Here is a 26,164-nt window from a genome sequence, read left to right on the forward strand (position 1 = left end):
GTGTTCAGGCCAGGCCCACCTTAGCCCTCACTGCTCAATGTATGTTATTCTTACTTTTTGAAGAAATGTCCATTGACCTCAAATTGTTGTCGTAACATGACTTTCCCTCGGTACTCTATTATAAGAGTGTCCAAAGCCAAATCTCTTGCAGCCCTTAGGATCTTTCGGTGCTTTTGAACACGAGTGACTCTTCCCAACTGTAGCTGAATAAAACCAGAGTATAAACGTTAGACAATAGCAACAACAGCTTAGTAGACACTTAGAATATTTCCTAATTGAGGAAAAGGCACCAATATTTTTAGGGTTTATTTGTATATATTAATTTAGCTCAATGGTCAGAAAATTTTAAATTTGATAAAAGCTCAGTATTTCTAAGAAACAGGCTCCATCTAGTGAACCTGTCACCCACCCCAAAAGGCAAGAAAAGATCAAAGAAAAATATATGATTAAGATTTTAGTGCCTCTGTGTTGAATGTAAGAATGAGAAAGAATAAGCTTAGCTTTCTATTAATCTTAATAATTTCTACTAAAGCTGTATAAAATTTTCTATCCTAATTTCTCTATTTTTAGTTAATAGAGATAGTTTAAAAATACATGTCAAGACAGTCTCCAGTTACTATCATCTGCTTTGAGTTAAAGATACTCAACAGCTGGCTAATTCATTATTCTAAGGCCTTGTACATTTGAAAGAAATGCTAACTCCAATGTACATCCTCTTCCTGGGTTCTTAAAATTTTAACTACTTATTTAGAGAGTCTTTACCCCTTGGATCCTTACCTGCATTTGGGAACCAATAACCGTATTATTACAGGCCAATTCAGTCTTATTAATAGTGTCTAAAATAGTAGGTTTGCCCACAAATTCCTTGCTAGAATGTAGGTGTTGTTCAAGGGCGTTCTGTACATCTGCACTGTACTGATTAGTGAAAGCTTCTTCATACTGATCAGTCCACAGTCTTATTCGATTTTCCCATCCCTCAGTTGTATTCTCATCTAAATTCTGTGCTTCAGAAGGAGAATTCTGTAGAGAACAAAGGTCAGGTACGTTAGGAGAGTCCATACATAAAAATGGGGGAAAAACAGGCTGAGTTTCCAAAGAAAATTAGTTTTTTGCTTGGCAGTTGGTGTGGCATAAACGAGTAATGGCCTGGGAGTCAGGTGATCTGGCTTCTGTAATGGTTTCATAACCAATGAGCTGTGAGGCCTTGAACAACCTCTTACAAAAGCTGAGCTTCCTCATTTATAAAGTGAGAAATTAACCTGGATTGTAGTTCCATCCCATTACTGTGATTTTATGACCATTTTTAAGTCGTAAAAATAAATTTTGTTCTTATCAGAAGAATCACGGTTCGTAAGAAAATCTTCATAAAAATGAAGGGACATTTCAAAATCTCACATCACTTAAATTACAATCCTTATTGAACATCTGCGTGAGTCTGTCAGCTCAAACTAGTAGTGTTTTAGTACTCTCCGGAGAACGTTTTTATTTCTGTGTAACTGATTTTCATTATACAATGTGTCCATTCTAAAAATACATGTGACCCAAATAAACAAATAAATAACCCATAGTCTTGCCTTCCATAGAAAAAATTATCATTTTGGAGTCTATCTTCCTAACATTCTATTTTCAACAGCTTAAACAGCCACACTCTGAAGAGGTGAGATGGGGGAGGGGGTGGGAAGGTGGAGTGTAGAAAATGCTGAGAGGTACTTTGCTTTTCTTCTCTAGGAAAACCACTGCCCTCAGTGGTGAGGGGACTGAGAAGAGAGTATTAAATCTCAGCATCATTATCCTAAACAGTTTTATATGTGCTTGAGCTAGAGACACAGCTTAAGTCTGACGCATGTTCTCCTCCATGGTGTTCAAGACATAATGTGTCACCAGAAAACAAAACAAACACTGACAGTGATGATGTCATACTAGTGAGGACTAGAAGGGAAAGACATCACAGTACCAAAGCTACTTGCAAATCCATGTCCACACTAAACTTGCAAAAACAGGTGTAAGAAAATTAAATATACTTTCCATAAATAATGTAGAAAACATTTATGCATATTATAACAATTGCTTCCTTTCACTTTTGTGTCACTAGTTTTGACTGACTGTTGTCTATCATCCCTTCCCCAAGGAATAGGGAAATGGAAGGAAAAAGTTAACACCACTGTTTTCCACATTTCTCACTAGAGGTGAAAAGACTGAACAATAAACAAAGGGATCTAAGAAACACCTAAGGCCAAAACACTGAGAACAGAATATTACTTGCGTGAGCTGTCAGTAGGAGCTGAGCAAAAGAAAAGTGCAAAGCCTGAAACTTAAGGGTGCTTATAAGACTGGGGATTAGCAGGGGTCAAACAGTATTCTCAGGTTTAAGTACCCAGTAGTGATCACTAAACTTCTGACTTGTTAGACAAGGTATACTAGAAGCCTTTGGCACAGTATTAGCTGTTGTTCACTAATACAACTCTGTCTACTCTGTTGTCCCATTCTTCTGGGTCCTGGAGATCTCATCTCAGTGGGTTTAGAGCAGCGGTTCTCAACCAGAGGTGATTTTGCCCCTAAGGAGACATTTGGTAACATCTGAAGTCATTTTTAATTATCATACCTGAGTGTGTGTGTTACTGGCCCCTCGTGGGCAGATGCCAGGGATGCTGCTTAACTGCTTACAATGCAAAAGACAGTGCCCCCAAGAACCAAGAATTACTTGGTTCAAAATGTCAACAGGGTTGAGGCTGAGAAACCCTGGTTTTGTGCAGTCTCCAGTAGGAAAGCTCTTGACTTTGGGATTAAAAACCCAAATGGTAAATTCTTCCCATTCTTATGGCTCCCAACGAAATCTTTGGTGGAGTTCTTACTAATAATTAATTCTGAGTCTAAAATTTGTAACTCAAATTAGAATTCTGATACGAGAATCAAAATAAAACTAACCAGTATACTTTCAATGTATAAATTTTAACACACTTTTGGAGTTATCTGTCAATATCTTGCAATTGCAAGAAATATTTGGGGTTTATGTGTAGTTTTCTGGGAGACTCATCAATAGCTTTCAAAAGGCTTTGAATCTCTGGAGGCAAGTTATAACAGTTAGCTGAGAAAATAAAAAGGGCTCATCAACCAGGATCAGGGCTATGACTGCCCCACAAGTCTATTTAAGGTCCTCTCCAAGCAAATGAGACAAAAATAAAGGGACAGTTAAAGCAAATGTAGCCTATTGCAGGCAAGAGATTTAGCAAAGAAATAACTGTGTTCCAAGACATCCCAGGATTCTGATGCTCTGGGGCTCTACGTCCCTTCCCATGTCTTTTACAGAAATGTACAAGTCTGTATAAGCAAGGTGAGACCTTCAAATTTTAGATAAAGTGCCACCTGTGATCTTTGTTAACATCAGTCATATTGGTGCTCCATATATATATATATATATATATATTCCTAATAAAGCTTATTCTCACTAAAAGATTTTAATGTTTATGCCATATAACTGTCAACAGGAAAGATCCTATATTTATATCATTTACACATTTAGGGATATTTATACTTACAGAATTAAACTAGATCTTAATTCTAATTAAATGCTTTGAAGCCATAAGTAATAGTTTGGGAGGTATGTTGTCCTCCTATACATACATAGGTAAAGGAAGATAGTAGACAGGATAATCAAATCTCCTTTGGGCCAACTGTTTTTATCACCCAGTACCTAAAAGCCCTTTTAAACCATTGCATGTAATTTCTCTATTCTCCAACTGCTCTCCAAATTCATGCCTCATAAATTCTTTTATTTGATAACTGAAGAAAAGAAACACACTAGCATCATCAGTCCTATACCAAATAGATATGCCGGGAGAAAACAGTTCAAAAGTGAGTAATTCCAATCAGAGTAATTCCTATCAATAGCACTAATTTCCTACAGATGAAATTTATCCTTCCAACTGGTGGTTAAAGGCCACATGGTGCTAGAGTGGGTGCACAAGAGATCCTGTATAACCAGAAAAATCTCAGTCCTGAGGTTGAGGTCAATCACAATGACAGAACACATCAGCTTCATTTTGTTAGGCAAAATGTCACTTACCCCCCGCCAGAAAAGCAGCTAATGAAAAAACCAATAAATGAAGGCTGATTACAGAAAGGGAAAATATTTCAGAAAATGGTCAAGAAAATCTACTTTGGAGAAAGGCTCTATGAAAACCGAATGGCAACAATTACAAACTAACGAAAAGCAGAGTCCAAGATTCCCAGATCATCAATGTCAGGAAAGAAGCTGACCAAAATGCAAGATCACAATGAAGTAAAACACAGCATCAGGGAAGAATACCCCTTACCTTCATCCGCAAGGACTTCCGGGATCCCTCTCGAAATGCCTATCCCAAAGAGGAAAACAAGTAGAACAAAACAAAACTTGGTACCAATAATGACAGTTATACCTATCTGAGAGTAAAACTAAGGCAACAACTAGTGTTCTTGTCTGTCCCCTTTTTCCTAGGTAACAAAATACAATGGACTTCCCCGCACTATTATCAAGAATAGGGGTAGCTCAAGGCCAGTGAACTTTGAGGCTAATTCCAATACTTTCCATAGTGGAACTAGGTAATTAACAGGGAAGAGCATGCATCACTTAAGTCCTATATGCACCCCTGACACTAAATGAAAAAGTACATAAAAATGTTAAGTAAGGTTGCAGATTTACCCGTTTTGAAATTAAGAAGGAAACAAAGACCAATCCCCTTAACAAGGGGTGGACAAGTCACCTAGGAGCAACAAAGTTGCTGTGATGGGGAAGAAAGAACACAAAACAGAAGAGGTTTCTCCTGGAGACTTTTTAGCTGAGAATACAGGAAAGTGACCACGACACTGACGAAGCCTAGACCATTCAAGAGATGTTTCCTAATTTTTTTCAAACAAGGAAAAAACAATCAACCCAATGACATGAGGTGGGCATGTTACCAGGACAAGAACTTCAGACTACGTTTTGGGACTGAGGAGGCAGGCAGATAATATGAGGACAATGGAAGCCTAGACTGCAGGCTGCAGCATATATGGGCTTGTGCCAGGGGGGCTGGGATTTCATACCTGGGATGGGGGTTGGAGTAGAAGAAACTTTGTGCCAGTTGTGATGGTATGAAGTGGCAGAAGAGAGGTTGGTTTACATATTCATAACACAGATAAGCTGATTTTTGCAAGCAGAGCAAAAGTGGCCCTTTAAACATCTGGATCACAACTTCTCAAAAGAATTTTGGTACATTCTTGGTCCAAAATTTTAGCTATTTCTACTTAAGAGACTTTTATCCTTCATACCTTGATTTTCTTCGTCTTTGGTGCTGCACGACCCTTTTCTGGACTCTTTTTCCGCTTCTTGGGTTTGGTTCTTCTAACAGTTAAGGTGATGCTTGTAGGTGTGTGTTGTGTTGCTGTATACAACACAGTGGAAGGAGAAAGCTCCTCATCCCAGCTTTCTGTTGCACTGCTATCCCCACCTGAAGAAAGGTTGCACCATAGTTCATGTTGTACAAACAGCCTCAAAAGTGCTTTAGAAGCAGCTTATTTCTTTAGATCTACCTCATATCCAATAAGTTACTACATCTATTATTTATCATCTGTAGAACAACATAAATACCTACCTTCCATATGAAAAGAAGATTCTTTCTTTATCAGTGGCATTAAGTATATAAACCTTGTTCTACATTGTACCTATTTCTCCCCTTGAATTCAGTTCCCTAGCTCTGCTTCAATGTCTAACATAGAAGAAGGAATTTTTTTGTGTGCTCATAAGGAATATTTTGATTGCTACAGGGCTAAAATATTGTTCTTGGATACATTTAATTCACAATAAGAAAATTACACAGTGGTCTTGAGAGGACTTCTATGTCTTCTCATGAAAAGAGGTGGGGACCATGGGAACTTAGAAGGAGGGGTTTTGAGACAAACATTTAAATCACAAAATATCGTATGTTAAAATATAGGCCTAACCCATCTTCAGCTCACCTGATATGTTGTCCTGCTTCCGCCGATGAAGTCTAATAACCTTCCCCCTGCTCATTCCCCTAAAGAGGGAAAATAAACTTAAAGTAGTCCTTCCAACAGCATGCAGTACATCATTGCACACATGGGAGAAGTGTCTCTGCATATACTACCCCCTTCCCTCCCACCTACCAAATGTTTCCAGGACATTAAATTTCATATCAAATTCAATAGCTTTAACATCAATCTCTCATTCCTTGTTGTCAGTAATTCTCACCTAGTGCAGAGAATTCGAGCCAAGGAGCACTAAGGAATCATCTACATTAACAAACACAAGAAAGAATACTTTGAGCTTTTCCCTACTAATAAGAAACCCTAATCCCAGCAACCCAGGCTTGAATTTAGATGGAACATGATCTTACCTGCACTTGTCACAGTTGAGAAGGAAGCCATCCTGAGAAAGACCACAAGGACACCAGGTAGGAACAGTCTCTCCTTCAGAGTTCGGGCTGTCTCCACAGCGTTCCTCTACGGGCGACGGCAGGCCATTCAGGTCAGAACGAGGGATGATCGTCTGGACAGGGGGAGAAGCAGGAGGTGTCGGAGGAGGAGGGGCTCCGTAATTATGATCCTGAAAATAAGATTTTTTAAATCAACAGTGTCCAAACACTGGCCCCTCTCTCCCCTAAAGTATGGTACATATGGAAAGAAAGAAGAAAGTAGTACCCTTCGTTTTTTGGCTTCAACCAGGAAAGTGATAAAACAAAATGCCAAGGTCAACTGGGACATAAAAACAAGAACAATGATGCAGGGCTAGACGTCCGCTGGAGGCAGGGAAGTGCAAAAGGGGCAACTTCGTCATGCTGCATATAAACATTTCAAGAAAGTCACAATGTATAAGAATGGATTACACTCCAGGAAGATCACTGCTCTGGAGAGAAACAAATGCATACTCACAGCATAAGGCAGTCCTCGACACCCATGCCTCTGAGTGGTCCCATAATTATGAGTGGAATACACGCTCTTCTCATTAACTGCTGGACTAGCCTCCACAGATTCAGGGCTGCACAAAGGCGAAAAGCAACGCATGATAGCATAACACCTAATCTTTCCTTAAACTAAGACTTAACTTCCCATCCTAACCCCTCCTCTTTCCACAACCACCAGCCACTAGAATAAGAGAAAGAATTCAGTGAAACAATCTGATTAACATAACTAAGCCTATAAATAACAGCAGGAGTGTTATTAAATGTGGATTTGTGTGTAACATGAGGCCAGTACAGGCAGATGTCTCAAAGCAGGCACCTGGGATACAAGGTGTCCCTAATGACAAACACAAACGTACCAGCTGAGCAGGGAGTTTCCCCTAGAGAAGCCACTCTGGGCTGGTTTAGACTCAGAACTATTCTTCTTAATTGGATCTCTTAATACTTCCATGAAACCTCACATGACATTTGCAGTGAGTGAGATGATGAAAGTGCCTTCTGCACTGCCCCAGGGACCAGGCCCTCTTCCATTCACTACCAAGACAGGATACCCTGAAGAAAGTACAGGTAAAAACAATGGCATCTTATATTTATCATACCTCTCATCTTGATGAACCCCCAAACACTTTCAAATATTAGAGTAATAATTTCTCATCCACCAATGACATGCAAGCATATGAAGGACACAGTTACTTAACAGCTGCATGGTAATACCACAGAACTTCAAAATAATCAAAACTGTACTCAGAAGTTATATTAGCCTAATGACAAATAACCGTAGTAGCAGCTACCATTTTGAATTGCCCATTATTTGCTGGTGCTTTATATGTATTGATTCATTTACTCTGAAACTACTAAACATGGTAAATAGCACCCCATTTTTACATATGGGGAAGTTGAGGTGGTGAGATTACGTGACTTTGTGCTAAGGTCACAAACTGACAGAGCCAGGATTTGAAACAACGTCTGATTCCAAGGTGTGTGCTCTTTCCACTATGCCTAACTGATGTGGAAACCAGGATAACATTCTACCTTTAAAGAAAATTATATGCGATCTTAAGGAACCAGGCTTAGTGAGAAGTTTGGTTTAGTATCTTTTTGTACCCTCACTGAGTGGGGAAAAAAAACTGTTCAAGCACAATTTATTAGTATAAAAAATTATAAATGTGTCCAAATTTAGAAATTTAATGTACGTCTTTACTTGATAGTAAAAAGGCATAGGTGGCAAAGGACAAAATTCAAGTTTTTGAGGAAAAAAACCTAACTTTGATTGCTAACTGGTTAGCTTTTGAGGGAATTTTGAAAGATAATTAAGGAATGCAATTGTATGACTCTGCTGAACTGATTAATGGATTATCTATCATTTAAATTAAGCAGAACAGAGATTCACAAATTAGAAACTCCAAGGACATGCATAACTCAGCCTTAGAGATCAATGGGTCTTCTGGGAATCAAATAATGCATACTGTTTGCTTCAAGTAACACACATTTTTCCTGCTTAGAAATGCACACTATACAGTGCTTGGCAGGAATAAAGTGTGCAGTTCAATGTGGTGCAAGGTCAGCTGAGAAGTGAGGGATAAAAGAAAATTCTGAGATATGTATCCAACTCACCCAGTTATATGCTCCAAAACTGTGAGAAGGGATCTTATTAATAACAGCAAAGGTAATTTCTAGGTGAAGAAGAACTTTAGACATAGGAAAGTATTCTCTGTTAGTGAAGTGCATGCATTTTATTACTTAAGAGGGTCTGTAAGATGGGAACTGGGGGGGATACGTCAAGAATGCAGGTCAGTATTCTTGAGAAAAAGATGATCTGAACATGGCTCACTGAGAGGCAATCAGCTCTGAGTAATAGGAAACAGGTGGGGTTTCCTAAATGAAACCAAAGGCAAACAAGCATTAATAAAATGAAGGTAGAATTTAGTTTCTATAATGGACAGTTAAGAGACAGTAATAACTCTATGCAATATTGTTAATTTACTAGATAAGTAAGTATTCCAAAGAGCTGTACATATTTTATGTAAGAGATTTTGTACCATTAAACACATGGGGTGAAACATGATAGCTGTTTATTAGGAATGGATTTATTTTTGGACGGGAAAAAGGAAAGCGGCATGAAATAAAAGATGGCCATGGAGATGGAGCTATGTTGGTTGTATCTTACCCATCTCCAAATTGAGTAAATATGAACATATGCACTTCATGTGCAAGTCTAGGGAATAAAAATAAAATGTATATTGTGGAGGTTAAAAGGCCATCCCACTGCACAAAACTTTCTAGTCAAGCACAGCATTTAATATATTGCTATGCATGCCAAATACTAAAATTTAAACTCATATCTTTTGATGGGGAAACTCTGTAATTTCCATACTGGCTACTGATTAAATGCATAGTTACATGCTGACAGGTAACTACAGGATTTCCTAGGCTATTCCTTGACATATATATCAGCTCTTATCTATATTTTAAAATATGGATTAAAAATTTGGAGTGTTAGGATTGCATCTCTTGTTAGCCAATCATTTTAGGGCAAATGTAATTATGGGCTTTCTTCCCCTATATTTGAACCGCTATGACAGTTGGGCACATACACAGAAGCCATGCTTATAACAGATATACTCCATCAGCTGTGTTCTAAGTACAATATGCAATCTGCTGCTATAATGCTACCTCTTGGAAAATGTTGGAAATTCATTTATGGCAGTACTGTAAATTCAGAAAAATCTTTGCTTCTGTTGTTACATCTAGAGGTTTTCCTACAAATATACAAAAAAATGCATATTGTTGTCACCAGATTTAAAATCCCCTGAGATAAAATCTAGGTCTTTTACTTAGGTGGGGTTGTTGCCCTTCATACCAGGTCTAATCTTAAGGGTGCCCAGAACAGTGGAATATGTATGACAGCAGAATATGCATGGTAAAGTATTAACAAATATCATCGATAATTTAACAGACTGGTACAAAAGCCAACTGCTGAATTCTCCTGCTTTGGAGAAATACTAAATGAATAACTGTGTAATTAGTTATGACCACAGTATCAGAAATCTGTCTGGAGGATAAAAATGTTTCAGGAAACAGAAACACTGCAGTCAGATTTTGAGGCCAGCAGTATTTTTTGTTTCTGCAATTACTTCGGGACTCCCTAGCAACATTTATGGGCAGTCATCTCTGTATTCTCGGAAAAATACCAGTTTTAAGAATAATTGCTTTAGGTCTTTTTCTTATCTACTAATCTCAAACTCATTGATTTAATCTTTTTGTTGAAATTTCTCACAAAAGTTAATGCTGTCTACCTATATAGTTTTCCAGTTACTCCAGATAGGAGGCTAGTGGTTGACTATAAAAATCTATTAACGCTATACAACTATGTCACCTACTAATCCAGGAAGATTTTTAAGTACTTTACTTGGGAAACAGTTGTAAAATTGTAAGTTCCATATTGGCATAACTAAAACTCTTTAGCATGCAAAAAATTTAAAAACAGGAAAAAAAGCCATGTAAGGAACACAATCCACCCTTCTCCCTCCCCCTCCCTCCATCTTTCCTTTTATATATAAGGGAATAAGGCCAAAAACTGCTTTCAATTCTAGACCACCCCAGAATAAAATATACTGCTTTTTAGGGCAGCTTCATTTTAAGGCTTTCTCTTTAAGAAAGTCAATAAACAGTTAAGTTATCCTAGGTGGCTTTGTGAAGAAATGTACATACTCTTTACTAACATTCTCAGTTTTAAGGAAGAAAACCACTATTACTCAGGGATGCAGTTGAACCCAGAGTTCTGGTACAATTGCTTTGCTTTGCTGAAGGGGGAAGAATCCCCAGGGATTGTGAAAATGGCAAGAGAAACAGGGGAATTAGAGCAACACCCACCTCACTCAAGAAGTGGCTGTGGGATCAAGAGTCTGAACTGGACCTGAACATATTCAAAACACCAGGATTTTTCCAGCCCAGACCCTAATCCCTGGTACTGCCTGGAATAGACTTGGCTTCTGGGGGTGTGCTGCCCCCTAGGCCCCTTGGGTCTCTTTCGCTGGACTTTCACATCCTGGTGTAGTGCCACTTCGTCTTGAAAGGTAGGGGGCTTCCACTTCCTTTCTGTAAGCAAGGAAGATTGGGTACAAGGGAGGTAAAAGGACAAGAGGGGGAATCTGTGAGCAGGGGGAATCTTGGACAACTTAAAAGAGAAGGGATACAAAAGGCTAAAATTTTTAAAACTGTGAATAATATATAAAGTTTTATAACGAAGGCCTACCTTCATTGCCATTTGGCATTTAAATTCTTCAAGAATTGAGTCTATTTTAGGGATTGGGCTTTTCGACAAACTCTGAATTTCTAAAGCTGCTCTTAGCTGAAAAGAAAGTTTGGTACCACTGATTTTGAAGGTCCTCTTTCTAGGCAACAATTATTATAAAAAACAAATGACACTGCTTTCTGTTTTCTACCCAAATGTCAGAAGGTCTAAGTAACCTGCCCATATAAAGTTTCAGCCCCTTTACTCTAGAACAATGAGAAGTACATAGGAAGAGGCCTTCAAAGAAAATCAGTTGGAGAGAACTCCTCCTTATCTCCATCCATCAGAATAATAGCTAACTCTACAGAAGCAGGTATTGGCACCTACTTTATTTCGATCTTCTCCACCCATCAAAACTAATGAAAACGTAATCACTACTTTACAAATTTAACTCTATTAATTATTTACTCAGAAAAAATGTCCCCCAAATTCTTTTCCTTCCTCTTCTAAATCTTTTTATGCTCTAGCTTCTATGGGGCAAAGAGAAAGGTCTAATATCATTTATAGCAGGCTAGGCTTGGATTTAGAAAATACTACATATTTATTATTAGATGCCCATAAGAAAGCTGTCTCCACTCAAACTGGTACTGCACCTACTACCTAGAAGTAGCACTTACTCTGATCCAGCAGCCATATCTGAGTAGGATGTATCTGGTGTGGTGACTCCCAGAGGGATTGCAATGCTCATGACGTCCAACACAGCAGAGAGTAGAAATCACCGGGTCCAATTAATGGAGACTGGCCACTCTGAGAGTGGGGGTGAGCTGCAGAGCCTCAACCAACATGTTATGGACATGAGGAATCCTGCCACAGAAAAGGAAAATACCTAGTAATCAGAGAGCTCTTTAAATTTACCCAAAATACTACTGAATATTTTTTGCACAAGGCTTTAAGGGATAAAAATAAAATAAGTACAGCAAGGGATCTACACACTGTCCCATGTTTACTCTGTACTGCATTAACGTTCCACAAAGCAAGGAAGCAAAAGTTATGCTTAGTTTTCATTTAAATTTTTTTTTCTTTTCAGACACAGGGAAAATAACTGTCTACCTAGTTCCTTAATAAGCACATTTCCCTCATTCTACAAATGCTCATCAAACAAAATTTTCTGGCAGCCTAGGACCCAACTAAGTTCTAAAACATAGGATGGTTAATAGAAATATCATAGTTTAACTTAATTTTTTAGCAATTCAAGATCTCCTTTAAACTTTTTTTCTATGCCACAAGTAAATGCAGTTTTACCAGCAGCCAATGTTATTTCTACCAAATTAAATGTGATAAAAATAGATCAATTTGTTTATATTTGATTTGATACAGCTGTTTCTTATTGCCTTCTTTTCCTTTCTTTTAAACCATTTTAACTAAAATTTCGGGAGAAAATGCAATTATTTTTACAACTATATTTGTGAGATAATATCCACTGTTAGGTATGAATACAACATAAACAACAAAGAGTACTGTTTCATGATAAAGATTAGAAAATTTTGTATGGAAAAGGAGTGAGGATACCTTGAATTGGTGACCATAACCAGTGGAATTTGGGAACAGAAAGATTCACAAACTACTGAAGTGTAAAAAAGCAAAAGTAGACTAAGAGATTTAGAGGTATGGTGCAAAAGGAAAACAGTGCACTTTGCATGATTTTATGTTAGTAGTTTTGTATTAATGTTAAAAAACCATTAAAAGGGTCAAACAACAACCATTTTATGTGGGAGGGAAGAAAGTAAATGTAAATGTTACAGATCCATGTTAGTACATATTTTTGCAGAAATACTACAAAAAGAGTCATGAATGATATACTGATTCATGGTAAGACAAATAAGACAATAAAAAAGTAAAATGATTATTTATACTAAAAAAACCAAATGGAATGAAAATTATGATATTGAGTCAATCCAGGGCATTTAATGCAAATTTTAATGGTAGACAATCTGAGATGTTTGAATCTTACTTTGATATATGAAGCAAATTAATGTGGATAAGAAAACCAATTGTCAACAGTGAATTAGGCCAAGATTTTTCAGAATGCATAAAGATAAATTACTCTTTTGTGCTGTTACTTTAGAATGCTGGAACAACTATCAACTGTTATAAGCAGTCCTCCCTGACACGTACACTTTGAAAGAGCTGGATCTCACCAATGGATCTAGGGCTCTCCAAATCTGGGTGTGGCAATATATCTATTCCAACTCAACTGGAGGTGACATACTGCTAGACTTGAGACTGAAATGAAAAGGAAAAAATCTTCCTATCTATTGTTTCTTCATAGCTCATAAAACAGAAGTGACTAATATAAGTGTCTGCCTTTGGGTTCATCTTACACAAACGTTTCCTTTCCCTAACAATACATCCAAACAGAAATTCAGGCAGTACATCCTCCAAGCCTCTGGGAAATTGAAATAAAATCTAAAAATGAGAAAAGACAAAACACTTATCAAGTATGCCCCAAAGAGCATAGTTAAATATTGAAGAGTGCTGGCTACAACTCTTTCTCTAATTTTAGTATCACTGTATAATTCAAATTTGAAAAAAGCCCAGAGGCTGCCTGGGTTTGATGATCAGATCAGTCTGATAATGATCCTACCTCCCCCGACCAATACAGGAATCTGGATCATGTGTTGTATTTTCAGTCAAGGACAAAAAAATTTACTCAACACCATTAAAAATCCTTTGTCATACCTATTACTATTATATGCCCATAAAAAAAAAGTAGGCTACTGGATAAAAGAAAACTTATAAACCTAAGCTGATATTATTTTTCTATAATGTTTAAAAGATATACTAAAAGGAAAAGATGGGAAAACTGCTTCAGAAAATACATCCTGAATGAGTGAATAAACCATTAATACATTCCCTAATGAAATCCCAACGCAGCTAATTTGGACAGTTGACAAGTAACTTTAAGAAACATTAAGTACTTAACTATGAATTTCTCTTTCATGAATTCCTCCAGTTTCCCTTTGTCTAGTTTTACATGATCCTTCCACTGTTCTGATGAAGGCAATCATTATAGGTGAGCTTGGCCATCTTGTTCTAAATAATGCTTTCACAATATTGGGGCTTCTTAATTCACTTAACACTCTGCAACATGTAGCTATTAAAATGTTAACTGAAGAAATTTTAACAGATCATGCTATATGCAATATTTTCTTATTATAATCACTCTAGTTTTATAAACGAAGACAACAGACTCCTAGTTTAGTTTACCAAGCTTAGTAGTTATAGCAGTCATTAATTTATCACAGAGTTTGAAGAGCGTCTAGAGAGAACGGTAAGAATTAACTCTGTCTCTAGGTGGAACAATTTCAAGATATCTTTTACTTGTTAATTTGTCTGTCTCTTCCTATCAGAATATAAACTTTACGAGGCCAGGGATTTTTGTTTTATCCTCTATTGTAATTCCAACGTCCAGAACAATGCCTGCGAGGGTGTTTGAGAAATACTTGCTGAATGAATTATGATCACCATTAACTCAACATGTGATTTTAGCATCCATTAAAATTCAAAAACTAAAACAAATTAAACGAGTTTATTTGGCTCAGTCACCTTTTTATAGATCTCTGAATATGAAGTCCCAAAAAATTAGCTTCCAGTAGCTCTGAAGACCTAGAAAAAGTTGAGACACAAATTAGTATGGAAAGAAATAACACTGATGGACACAGAAGAGAATTCTACAGAAAGAATATTTTACCGAGAATTTTATGCTTCATTTCTCTATACTGCCTTGTTTACCAACCTATGCCCCATCTAGTATTTTATTTTTATCCTTTAACCTTTATATCCTATTTGCCAGTGAAGCCAGAACCTAAATAAAGGGTGGAAAAGGAAATTATCTTTATTTGACTTAAGAAGAGGTAAATACTTTGATGTCACTAGGTAATCCTTCACTTTCCTTCAAACTAGAATTCTCTCCCATTTCCCAAGAAATTCCCTTCTCTCTATCTTTCCTAGGAGGTGCTTCTCTTCTCCAGTGACCTCTTCCTAAACTCAGAAGCTTTTCTTTAATCAAATGTCAAATTTACTCTCCAGTCAGACAAGGACCTATCATCATCTATTTAAGTACAAGTTCACACGACTCCTTTCTTCCCCCGACTCCATCCCACCTATCCTCTTGTCCGACTACAGAAAAAAAGAGTGACAAAAGGGCGTCAATGCTATTTGTGGTCAACTCTATAGCGGAAAAACAGAGCCTTAATTAACTTTCCACTCTCCAAAAAGTAAAAGAAAATAGGTGATCCAGGACTTCTGGGGAGAAAAAAGTCAAATTTAACATTAGCCAGAATGAGGTATTAACACTTGACATGTTAATATATCACTATACGTGAAAAGAGCTGTTCATGGGATTCCAATTACCAAGCAGTAGAGAGGAAATCTATCCTATGTTGATATTTTATGGATTTCTTAATTTATTGAAATTAGGAAATAAACTATTCTTTAGAAACAATTTTAAAAGAGCATACTTGAAATTATAAAAACAAAAGGTATGAAGGTAACAGTAAAAGGAGGACAGAAAAAAATTAAATGAACCAAGGAAGAAAAAGTAGACTCCTTTAGCAACAACAAATAAGACAAGAAACGACAGGAGAAAAAAGAGAAATAAACATGTGAGTGCACAGTAGGGGGAAAATAAATGCGTCAGAATTTCAACTTAACTATTTCCAGAACACTCCATCAGAATCTGCAGTAACGCTAGTAAGTTCTTGGATTCAGATGCAGAACCAGCCTGTCTCCTAGCACTGAGTACTCTTTTTGAGTAGTCACCATTTACATACTGTTTCTAGGGAAAAGGCTGTTAAAGGGAACATGCCAGAAATGTTTTATAAATACCCCTGTCTTTTTTAATTGGGTTCAGAAATGGTCAATAGTCTTTGTATTTGTCATTTTGACAGTCTCTTCTCTATATGACTTGCTGAAAGCACAAGACCCGTGTGATCTGTCTGGTCACTCTCAAAGACAGACAAAACGTGTTTTAAGAACAATTCTAACAGAGATTTCAGAAAAAGAAATTGCATCAGCCAGGTGAGCCGGAAGCAGCTGGGAGACAAGAGTCCAATACACAGCCAATCCAATGAAAGAAATTCAGAACAAGTCTGCTTCAGTAATCCTGTGAAGAGGACTGGCAGGAAGAGGAGTGCCGCTTCAGAAAGAGAACAGGCCTCATATGCTTCAGACAGTCTTTGTACTGAGGCTGTGGACCTTGGCCGTCCTCCCAGAAATGATGCAATCCAGATGAACAAGATCTGCTGCCAGAGAAACAATTGTTAAACAGCCTATGCAGACAGCAACTCAGCCAAGGAGCGATCTCTGATCAACTCTCTCCACAAACCACCAGAAATCCAAATCTCTTCCTCAATTTCGGCCTCTGATAAAACATTTAAGTGAATATATATTTAGATATCTACAAACAAGCCACATTCTCAAAATGTCCCTTTTAAAAAATGCCTTTGGCTTTACAATATCTATCATCCATCATTTAATTGTAAAGAAAACACTAAGCACATTTTTACTTTTATGAATATATTCTCTAATCATATTAACAGCAAGGTATTACACTGAAATTTTACAAATATTTTCCTCACTCTCATAAGAAAACATTTTGCGAGGTAGTGACTTCCCTAAGTCTGAAAATCACTCTGGAATCTAAGGCCCAATTATGAGACTTCAAAGTAAGGACAAATACACACACTCACTAATTCAGGACCAGAAAGGTATTTTTAAAATTATGTCAAATTCAGTATGTTAAAAATAGGCATGTATTAGAAAACAAGAGAAAAATCTCTTCTTGCTTAGGCTGACATTAAAGGTGGGTTGAGTAATATCATCACACTATGCAATGTCCATTTTCCTCAAGGGCAACATTACTTCAACTCTTCTACGAGGGTTAATGATTATTTTCACCCTATTAGCCACAAGTTACTGTTTCAGAATCTAACTTGAGTATCCTCAATTTAAAGGTCTTCTCGAGATTCCTCATCTCCTAGGTCTAGTTTCTTCTTCAGAGCTTCGCCATCAAGGATATTCATACAGTATTGTAATAAAATTATTAGGATTTTCTTCTTACTAAATAAAAGACCCTGAATACACAAACCTCAGTTCTCTAAACTCCAACTAGCAGGAAGCCACATTTCTAGCCAAACTTCTTCCTTTTGAAGGCAATAACCCTTAAACTTGGATTCACTAAAAAGACAAGCATCTAAGATAGATCCCAAAATCAATACATGCAGCCCAATCTACTATCCCTATATCTAAACTATTAAATCATGAACAGATATACAGAATAACTCTGAAGCAATAAAAGATCTTTAATAGCCCAATAAATGAATAAATTTAACTCAGCTAAAGAAAAAAACATTTCAGGAAAATTTTCAATAAGAGTTAAAAGAAAATAGACATTAGCTTTAAGATTCCATTTCTGAACCTACTGATTATTCAAAATTTTGTTATACATGTAAGCTGAATTTATTCTTAAATACTTCTATACTTCAATTTCTTTCTTTTGAATGACTCAAAATAGTAAAAAGGGGAGATGGGGAAAGAATATCAGAAAGTTTTTTTGGTATGATTATTACCCTCAATTTAATTTTCAAATCACAGAACAGTTCAAAATGCAATAAATATACAAATGCACTTTATCTACATGACCAACTTGTTTGAGAAGGATGTGACAGTCGCATTATATGCTCATCTTCCACCTCCAACCCAAACTGAAATAATGAGGAAAAACACTGCCTTTATACTGTAACACATAGCTATTTCCCCTGGGAGAAGAAAAAGTATGTTAGGAAAAAGTACTATATTAGGAGTTAGGAAATTTAAGTTCTAACCTATAACTTAATTAGTTTGGCGATCAAAAAAAAAAATCACTTTTTATAGATGAACCTTAAACTCCTCAAAGTAAAATCTTCATTGGGTTTCTTTCTGCTTCAAATTTCTATGAACCCCGGCACTGGCTTAGGCAATTCACGCAATGTTTCCAAGTCTCAGTTTTCTCATCTGTACAACAGAAAGAATAACACCTGTCCTGCTGACTCATACGTGCAAGTAGACTAGTGTATGTAGCAAACGAGTTTAAATGGCACTCTGGAACTTTTAATTATATGTGAAGAAAAAGGAGCTGCTACTAATAACTCAACTGTGGCTAAAAACTTCTTTCACCTTCTCCAACCATACACGTATTTCAATTTTGCTACAGCAAATAATGTGAAATGAGGATATGTGGGAAACATGAAAAAAACAGCATAGGAGAGATAAGTGATAAGCACTGGAAGAAATAAGTAAGAATTATCAGAAAATAAAGAGATGAACTCTAAGAAGAGAGAAAGTGCACAGAGATCCAGTGAAAAGTCCATGTAATTGGGATAGTATAAGTTATAAATTAGGCTAATAATCTGAAGCAAGTTAATGCAGGCTCTAGAAGTTCAGGGCTGAAGAAAAAGAAGAAAAGAGAAAAACACTGGGGTAAACAATTAAGACAGACTAAAGAAATGTCATGATTTACTAACTTAGAGCCAAGATAAAGTTTTCCTTTCCTCCCGCCTCTTCTCCTGTACACTTGTTTATCTCTTGGCTCCTTTGCCTAAATTTACACTCCCTCAAGGGGCTACTGGTCTTGGCACAATAAACCAATGCCTATAAAAGCACTAAGTTTACTAGAATAGGAGATAATTAAAATCCAGTTTTAAAAAATTCCTATTTTAGTCTATTCTAAGAATTTCTTTTCCCATGAAAAATTTTATTAATGGTAATTACTATAGAGGCCAAGACATACTCAGGTGTACTTCGAAGGGAGGGAGAGTGGTGGTAGATGCCAAAAATAATGAAATTAAATACTACAATCTTAAATTATTTTAAGTTGACATCGAAGAAAAAGAAATATTTATAACTTGTTTAGGAATGATAAAGATGCTAAACTAACCATGGATACACTCTTTCTATCCCTAACAAGAAACAGTTAGAAGACTAAAAATTTCCTAAGTATCACCCTCAAAGAACTTAGATTTAGCTATTTAAAGAGCTATATTCTCAAGACTTTTTATTCTCATGACATTTCTTTAGTCTCTCTTAACTGTTTACCCCAGTGTTTTTCTCTTTTCTTCCTTCTCTTCAGCCCTGAACTTCTAGAGCCTGCATTAACTTGCTTCAGATTGTAAGCCTAATTTATAACTTCCACTATCCCACTTGCATGTCCTACTGTATTTGGAGCCTCAGAGCATGCTTTAGACCGATGTGCCACACTAGACAGGAAAAGAACCTCTCATACCTCTATGTTTGCCTCTTCTCTGACCAGATCTTTTTCATTTTCAAACTCTGAAACGGGAACCACATTTAACTCCTCCAGATGAAGCGGGTTATGACATTTATGAGACATTAGTATCTGTTATACTTCCTATAGTTTAGGCAAAATTTCTCCAGTTGATAAAAAAAATCTGGTTTTAAATTTAGAGTCTAATTCATTATTTTACAGATGAAGAAACAGAGCTACAAAAATATTAACTTGCAAGGAGTCACACACACACACGGTGGAGCTCAGAAGAAAGGAAATTAGAATTTTAATGTATAGCTTCTATTCATTAAAGTAATTACTACTGATTTTTAGATAGCAATATCTGAATTAAAACAAAATTTTTTTTATTAAGCACCAATTATTTATTATTGGTGCTACATTAGACAAACAAATCCAGATTAAAATTCCTGGCTCTCTTGGGATTTATATTATCTAGATTTGCCAGTTTTTTCTTCATTCATTCATTCAGCAAACATAAAGTGAGTAATTACTAAGTATAAAAACTATGTTAAGTGCTATTTTAAAAATCTTCTCTTATCCAAAGTAGGAGAGGGTAGGCAATTTGTGAACTCTTTAGGTTTGCTTATGTGCCAAGTATTGCATTTTCACAACCATGAAGGGAAAAAAAAGTCCTAAAGTGTGCCTCTTCAATTAATGAGTCATTCTGAAGAAAAACACCACCTTCCCTCCCAAAAAAAGAAAACTCCAAACCACTCCATAGTTCACCAGTGACACAGAGGAGTCTCTTAGAGAAAGAGATTCTTTTATAAATCTCTTAAACTGTTTAGATAAAACTTATCACCGACTGGTCTCACGGAAAATTCCATTAAGAATAAAGGACAATGCCAAGCAAGAACCCTCAAAACAAGATGAACAGAATCTGACCATACATGTTCTGTGATTATTTGGCAGACCAGGTAGCTAAGTATAACAGTAAAGGAATTTAAAGCTTAATAATTCTGATATGCACAATAGGGCTCCCCTCCCCAACCAACAACAGTATCTTTATTCTTATTATAAAAGTAACAAATGCTTGTTAAAAATATGCAAACATTACAAAAGCATAAAAAGTAAAAGTGTAACTCTCACACAATTCCACTTCCCAAAGAGACCCCAAAGATACAGGTGCTAACTCTACTGTTCTGTAATCTGCTTTGTTCATTTAGCAATAAATTTTGGACATCTTTTATATGTGTATGTACAAATTTACTTCTTCCTCTTAAATGATGGCACAGTACTCTATCCTATGGATCTACTGTAATTTCAGTCAGTCCTCTGCAGATGGGTGTTTACAGATCGTTGCTAATTTTCCATAATACACACAGTGCTGCACTGAACAGTCACATATATGTGCACACACCTCCTTAAGACACCTTCCTAGAAGGGAAAGAGCTGGAATGGCATGAGCATATTTATTAGCGATGCCAAACCACCCTCCACAGAGTTAAAACCATTTTACACTCCCACAAACAAAGGGGGAAGGCTACATTTTCTCATGAGGCTGAAAACAATTTCAATTCTAACTTTCCTCATAGAATCTTTTCCTTAGAAGACTCTCTACATTCTAAAAGAAAACCCTAAAATGAAAGTTAGCTACAAATTCCCAATAATTCTGTGATACACTTTTAAGACTAATGATTGGATGTGCTATTGTCCTCTAAAATTCTTATATACTAAATAGGTGATCTCAGGTGCCTTTTCACTAAATTTGGGCTGGGATAGTCAAAATAAAACCTAGATAAGCCACTATTTCAGAACCAAAGTATTTTCTTATAGTTGTCCCAGGAGATAACTTTTAATTCTTTTAACAGAATGCACCAAGTTCTATATTTCTTCTTCCAGTAATGAAAAAACAAATTATGCTAGCCATCTGTAATTCAGTTGGCAGCCATAGGGTTCTGACTGAAAAATGTAAGTAATCTAGAAGATTTGAGCTCTTTGGTTTCAAACAGGTTATCAAAACTCTGTTCTGCCTCAGCAGTGTAAAATATGATGCCTTCATTTTTAATTACCCTTGGAAAGAGAAGAAACTCTGAAACCACAAGCGGTTTGTTAATACTGATTTGCTAAAAGATAGAGCCAAAATATTGACTATAATTGTACCTACACTGTAGCTACAAATTCACTTTGTATACTCCATTATGACACCAGATACCCACACGGTCCAAATCTAAGCCCTGAACCGATGAGTAGAAAACTTCTCCTTTTCACTGTGCTGTCACTAGCACCTGACTAAGAGCCTTGACGCAGAGCTGTTCTTCCTCCTTCCTCACAGACTTTTATCTATTATTCAGTAACACTACTCGCCTCCTTATAATTTCAAGGTTGCATAATAGCAATGAACTGGTCTCACTATTTCTGGGTTCTCGACCTTCTAATCTACTTTTCATTCTTTCATGACATGAACCCTTCTAGAGCATAACTCTGATCATTATCATCCCATTATTGGGAATCTACAGAGGCTCCCCAATGCCTATTGGGTTAGTTCTAACTCCTTTGCCTGAATGGAACAAGACCTCCTTTCTTAATTAGCTTCAAAATTTTGTTCACACTACTTATCCTGGCTGATAGGCTATTTTTTGCATCTTAAAAAAAAACTTTATTATGAAAAATTTCAAACAAATACAAAACCAAAGAAAACCCTGTAATCAACTCATGGATCCTACCCAGCTTTAATCAACAATTAACTCCTAGCCAATCTTATTTTATCTGTAACCACTCCACTTCCACAGGATTATTTTACAGCAAATCTCAGAAATATCAGCTAAATATATCACATCTGCCAAGTGGAGTTACCCCCTTGTTTATCATAAAAATGGGTGAGAGGGATCTGCTTATAATGACAGGTGGTGGCGACAGGGAAAGAAAGGTCATCAATCTTTTGCAAAAGTTAAGATGGATAAAGAGCTTAATGTACCAATTGATACATTTGCTGAGTGATATTTAGGTTTTAAATTACACACTTATGGCTACTGAAAATGTCAATTATTTTTTCTTAATAAAAAAATCATTGTAAGCAATTTCTTCTGATGTGAGTTTGTTGATAATAAAATTTCTTGTGTTCTTGGGAAGGCAAATTTCTCCTTACAGCAGAGCTAACTGCAAGTATACATATGACCCACAGCTGTGATACAGATTCCTACATATGCTATATGTCAATAAATGAAATGGATAAAACACAGACGAAACACGCCAAAGCAGGTAAAATGTGACATTCCATAAACCTGCATATTAAAGATAAGGACTGATTACATCACACAAGCAGTGGCTCATTACTGAAGTAGTGACCGGTTATTCTCCTTATTTTTATTTTATTTTGTTTTTTTTGAGGAAGATCAACCCTGAGCTAACTTCTGCCAATCCTCCTCTTTTCACTGAGGAAGACTGGCCCTGAGCTAACATCTGTGCCCATCTTCCTCTGCTTTGTATGTGGGACGCCTGCCACACCACGGCTTGATAAGCAGCGCGTAGGTCTGCACCGGGGGTCCAAACCAGTGAACCCCGGGCCACTGAAGTGGAACGTGCGAACTTAACCACTGTGCCACCGGGCCGGCCCCTGTTCTCCTTATTTTTAGTGAGCAGTTTCTAAGAGTAGTAAAAGAATCTTAGAGTGATGACAAACTTAGGGTAAAAAGGCTCACCTACTCGACTGAGGTGTACTTTCTAGTCAAAAACTAACTCAGTAGTAATGGTGAGTGTCACAGAACAAAAACATTTGGGATGTGTATGGATGATTTCTATTGGAACCACAAGGCACACATATCTTAAGGTCCAGTCAGTGGAAAATAGGCCCAAATCACGGTCAATGCAAATATACACCACTACACATTCTGTTACTAAACTACTCACCATAAGCTATAGTGATAACAGTGAAATTAAACTTAGAATAGTTTGTAACTTAAAAAGTAACAGTAATGAGGATCAACTCAAAGAAACACTGATAGACATTGTTTTGCTTAAGCAAAAAACTAGCTTGTATCTACTCATAGGAGGTTACTGAGTAAAATTAAATTTGTGAATACGTTATTTCCCTAGAAGCCCAAGAGGAGGAACATCTCTGGAACAACGAGCTAGTGGTTTGTTATGAGACCCATGAAATTCAAGAGTTCCCATCATGCAAAACATCAAAAATACTTAACTTCAACTGGCCTGCTGGCATAGTGGTTGGGTTTGTGAGCTTGGATCCCAGGTGCGGACCTACACACCTCTCATGAAGGCACCCTGTGGCAGCATCCCACATTCTCTATGTTGTATCTTAGCTCAGGGCCAGTCTTCCTCAAGCAAAAAAAAAGAGGAAGACTGGCAACAGATGTTACCTCAGGACCAATCTTCCTCACGAATAAATAAATAAATAAATAAACTTATGGATTCTAAAAATCTTCTCTGGAGATGTTAACATGAAAAATGATTTTAAAACCTTGACACAGATGTTCATCTTTGTTCCAGTTTCAGTAAACACTTCAGCTGTATTTGGGCCAAAATTCTCATTCATTAACGAATATTTATAATGAATTAGCTCCAGGACACTGACAAAATAGTACTTTTTAGTTAATGAATACAACTGGCATAGTAAGTTGCTCCAAATTCTCCTGCAAAACATAATCACAACCATGTATCATGCTAAACTTCCGTTATTCTACTGTCTCCTTTAATCATCTCTGTTGGTTTCCCTGTCATATCAGAGTTTGACCCTAAGCAAAGTACAGAATTCTAGCACTGAATAAAATGGAGTAAACATACAAAGTATCTTAGGATTTACTTGCTATTTCCCCTTTTTTGTTAAGATATCTTCTATTTATAAACTTTTCCCCTGAGTAAAATATTTCCAAATGCTTAACATTACTGTTTTTGATTACTGTATTTCCTTTTCCAGTACTTGGTGACCAATATAAAAAACTAAGACATGTTTTTTGTTTTTTTCCCCCAAATCCTGTGCCCCAGATTTTGACAAATCTTTTACAGACCACCACTAATAACTTTAGAATAGTGGTTCCCAATCTTTTTGAACAAAAGGATAGTTTTTTAAAGGTGCAAAAATTTTGGGGAGTGGGAGAAATAAGTGAAGGGGTTCAAAAGTAGAAACTTACAGTTATAAAATAAATAAGTAATGGGGATATAATGGACAGCATAGTGACTATAGTTAATAGTGTACTGCATATTTCAAAGTTGCTAAGAGAGTAGATCTTAAAAGTTCTCATCACATGAAAAAAAACTTTTCTAACTATGGAAGGTGACGGATGTTAACTAGATTTATTGTGGTTATCATTTTGCAATTTATACAAATATTTAATCACGTTGTACACCTGAAACTAATACAATCTTATGTCAATTACACCTCAATTTAAAAAAAATGAGGCCGTTAGGGTGGGCCCTAATGTAATATGACCAGTGTCCTTATAAGAGGAGGAAATCTGGACACAAAAAGAGATCCCAAGGATGTGCATTCACAGAGGGACAACCATATGAAGACACAGCAGGAGGACAGCCATCTGCAAGGCATGGAGAGAGGCTTCAGGAGAAACCAACTCTGCTGGCACCTTGATCTCAGACTTCTAGCCCTAAAAAAAGTGCAAAAATTTTTATCTGTTGATTAAGAAAATACAATAAAAAAAATACTATGAGTTTGGTAACACATTAGATCCTTCGCAACTGAGGTTTCTGGCCCACAAATTAAATTACCAGTGTCCAAAAATAGTAATTATGGAGAACTGATAATACTTCTGCACAAGATCCTTTCATTTTATGTCCATAAGGACCATTACCTAAGACGGGACTAAACAATTTATATCTTGGTAAATATATAAGATGATACTTACTAAGGGTGACAAAAAAGCAAAACAAAGACTATCCCTGCCTAAGAAGGTACCCCACTTTGACCTACTGCGCCAAAGCACCACAAAGTCCTCTGTTAAAGGAACGATGTCTTCACACTCATCCCATCCCTGAATTCTAAAAAAATTACGTGACCTATAGCTCCTGAATGAATTTAGGATTTCTTAAGAATCCACTAAGATTCAAGATTGCGTTTCATGGTTTTTTTTTTTGAAGATTAACCCTGAGCTAACATCTGCTGTCAATCTTCCTCTTTTTTTTTTTTTTTTGCTGAGGAAGACTGGCCCTGAGCTAACATCCATGCCCATCTTCCTCTACTTTATATGTGGGACGCCTGCCACAGCATGGCTTGCCAAGTGGTGCCGTGTCTGCACCCAGGATCCGAACCGGCGAACCCCGGGGCGCTGAAGCGGAATGTGCGCACTTCACCGCTGCACCACTGGACCTGCCTCACATTTCATGGTTGAAAGTCCAACTCTTTCTCCATCTGTATATGAAAGCAAAAAAGAAACCCACTAGGCTCTCCATTTGTCCTATTATCAATAGCTTGTTACTGTTTTTCTAGCAGATTTCAAACTTAACACTTTTTAGCTATTATTTGAACACACTCATATGAATTTCTACCAATCCTGCATTGGTGAACTGTTCAAAGGAGACAATATTTGCCTAATCTTTTCTTTGAGAGGCTTATAATGAATGTTTATTTCACTATCAGCCTATTACGATATAAAAACACTAATTTACAAGCCAAAAAAGTTTTAAACACAAATGTTTGGGAGCTGCTTGTCACCATTCCTTAGTCTACCTAATTAAAAACTC

The 26,164-nt window shown here is 36.7% G+C and overlaps 1 protein-coding gene across 50 annotated transcripts in view; it reads right to left on the reverse strand.

Annotated features, from left to right (window-relative positions):
* Positions 1–26,164, reverse strand: part of SETD5 (SET domain containing 5) — a 77,038-nt gene that overhangs the window by 31,755 nt on the left and 19,119 nt on the right. For 5 of the 50 annotated variants that reach the window (XR_011527367.1, XR_011527366.1, XM_070576610.1 and 2 more), the window contains exons 2-12: positions 14,776–14,835; positions 11,847–12,033; positions 10,809–11,033; positions 7,295–9,150; positions 6,907–7,012; positions 6,372–6,580; positions 5,974–6,032; positions 5,287–5,465; positions 4,314–4,352; positions 778–1,020; positions 55–203 (exon numbers count right to left, since the gene is read on the reverse strand). Coding sequence is in view for 48 of the 50 variants with exons in the window: in XM_070576610.1 (XP_070432711.1) it covers positions 55–203; positions 778–1,020; positions 4,314–4,352; positions 5,287–5,465; positions 5,974–6,032; positions 6,372–6,580; positions 6,907–7,012; positions 7,295–7,386 (1,076 nt within the window). In the remaining 2 variants the exon portion in view is untranslated. Of the gene's footprint in view, positions 1–54; positions 204–777; positions 1,021–4,313; positions 4,353–5,286; positions 5,466–5,973; positions 6,033–6,226; positions 6,268–6,371; positions 6,581–6,906; positions 7,013–7,294; positions 9,151–10,808; positions 11,034–11,846; positions 12,034–14,775; positions 14,836–26,164 lie in introns of all 50 variants that reach the window. The other 45 variants (XM_070576623.1, XM_070576613.1, XM_070576620.1 and 42 more) reach the window with 32 other exon arrangements.

This window comes from Equus przewalskii, chromosome 15, assembly GCF_037783145.1.
Source record: "Equus przewalskii isolate Varuska chromosome 15, EquPr2, whole genome shotgun sequence".
NCBI lineage: Eukaryota > Metazoa > Chordata > Mammalia > Perissodactyla > Equidae > Equus > Equus przewalskii.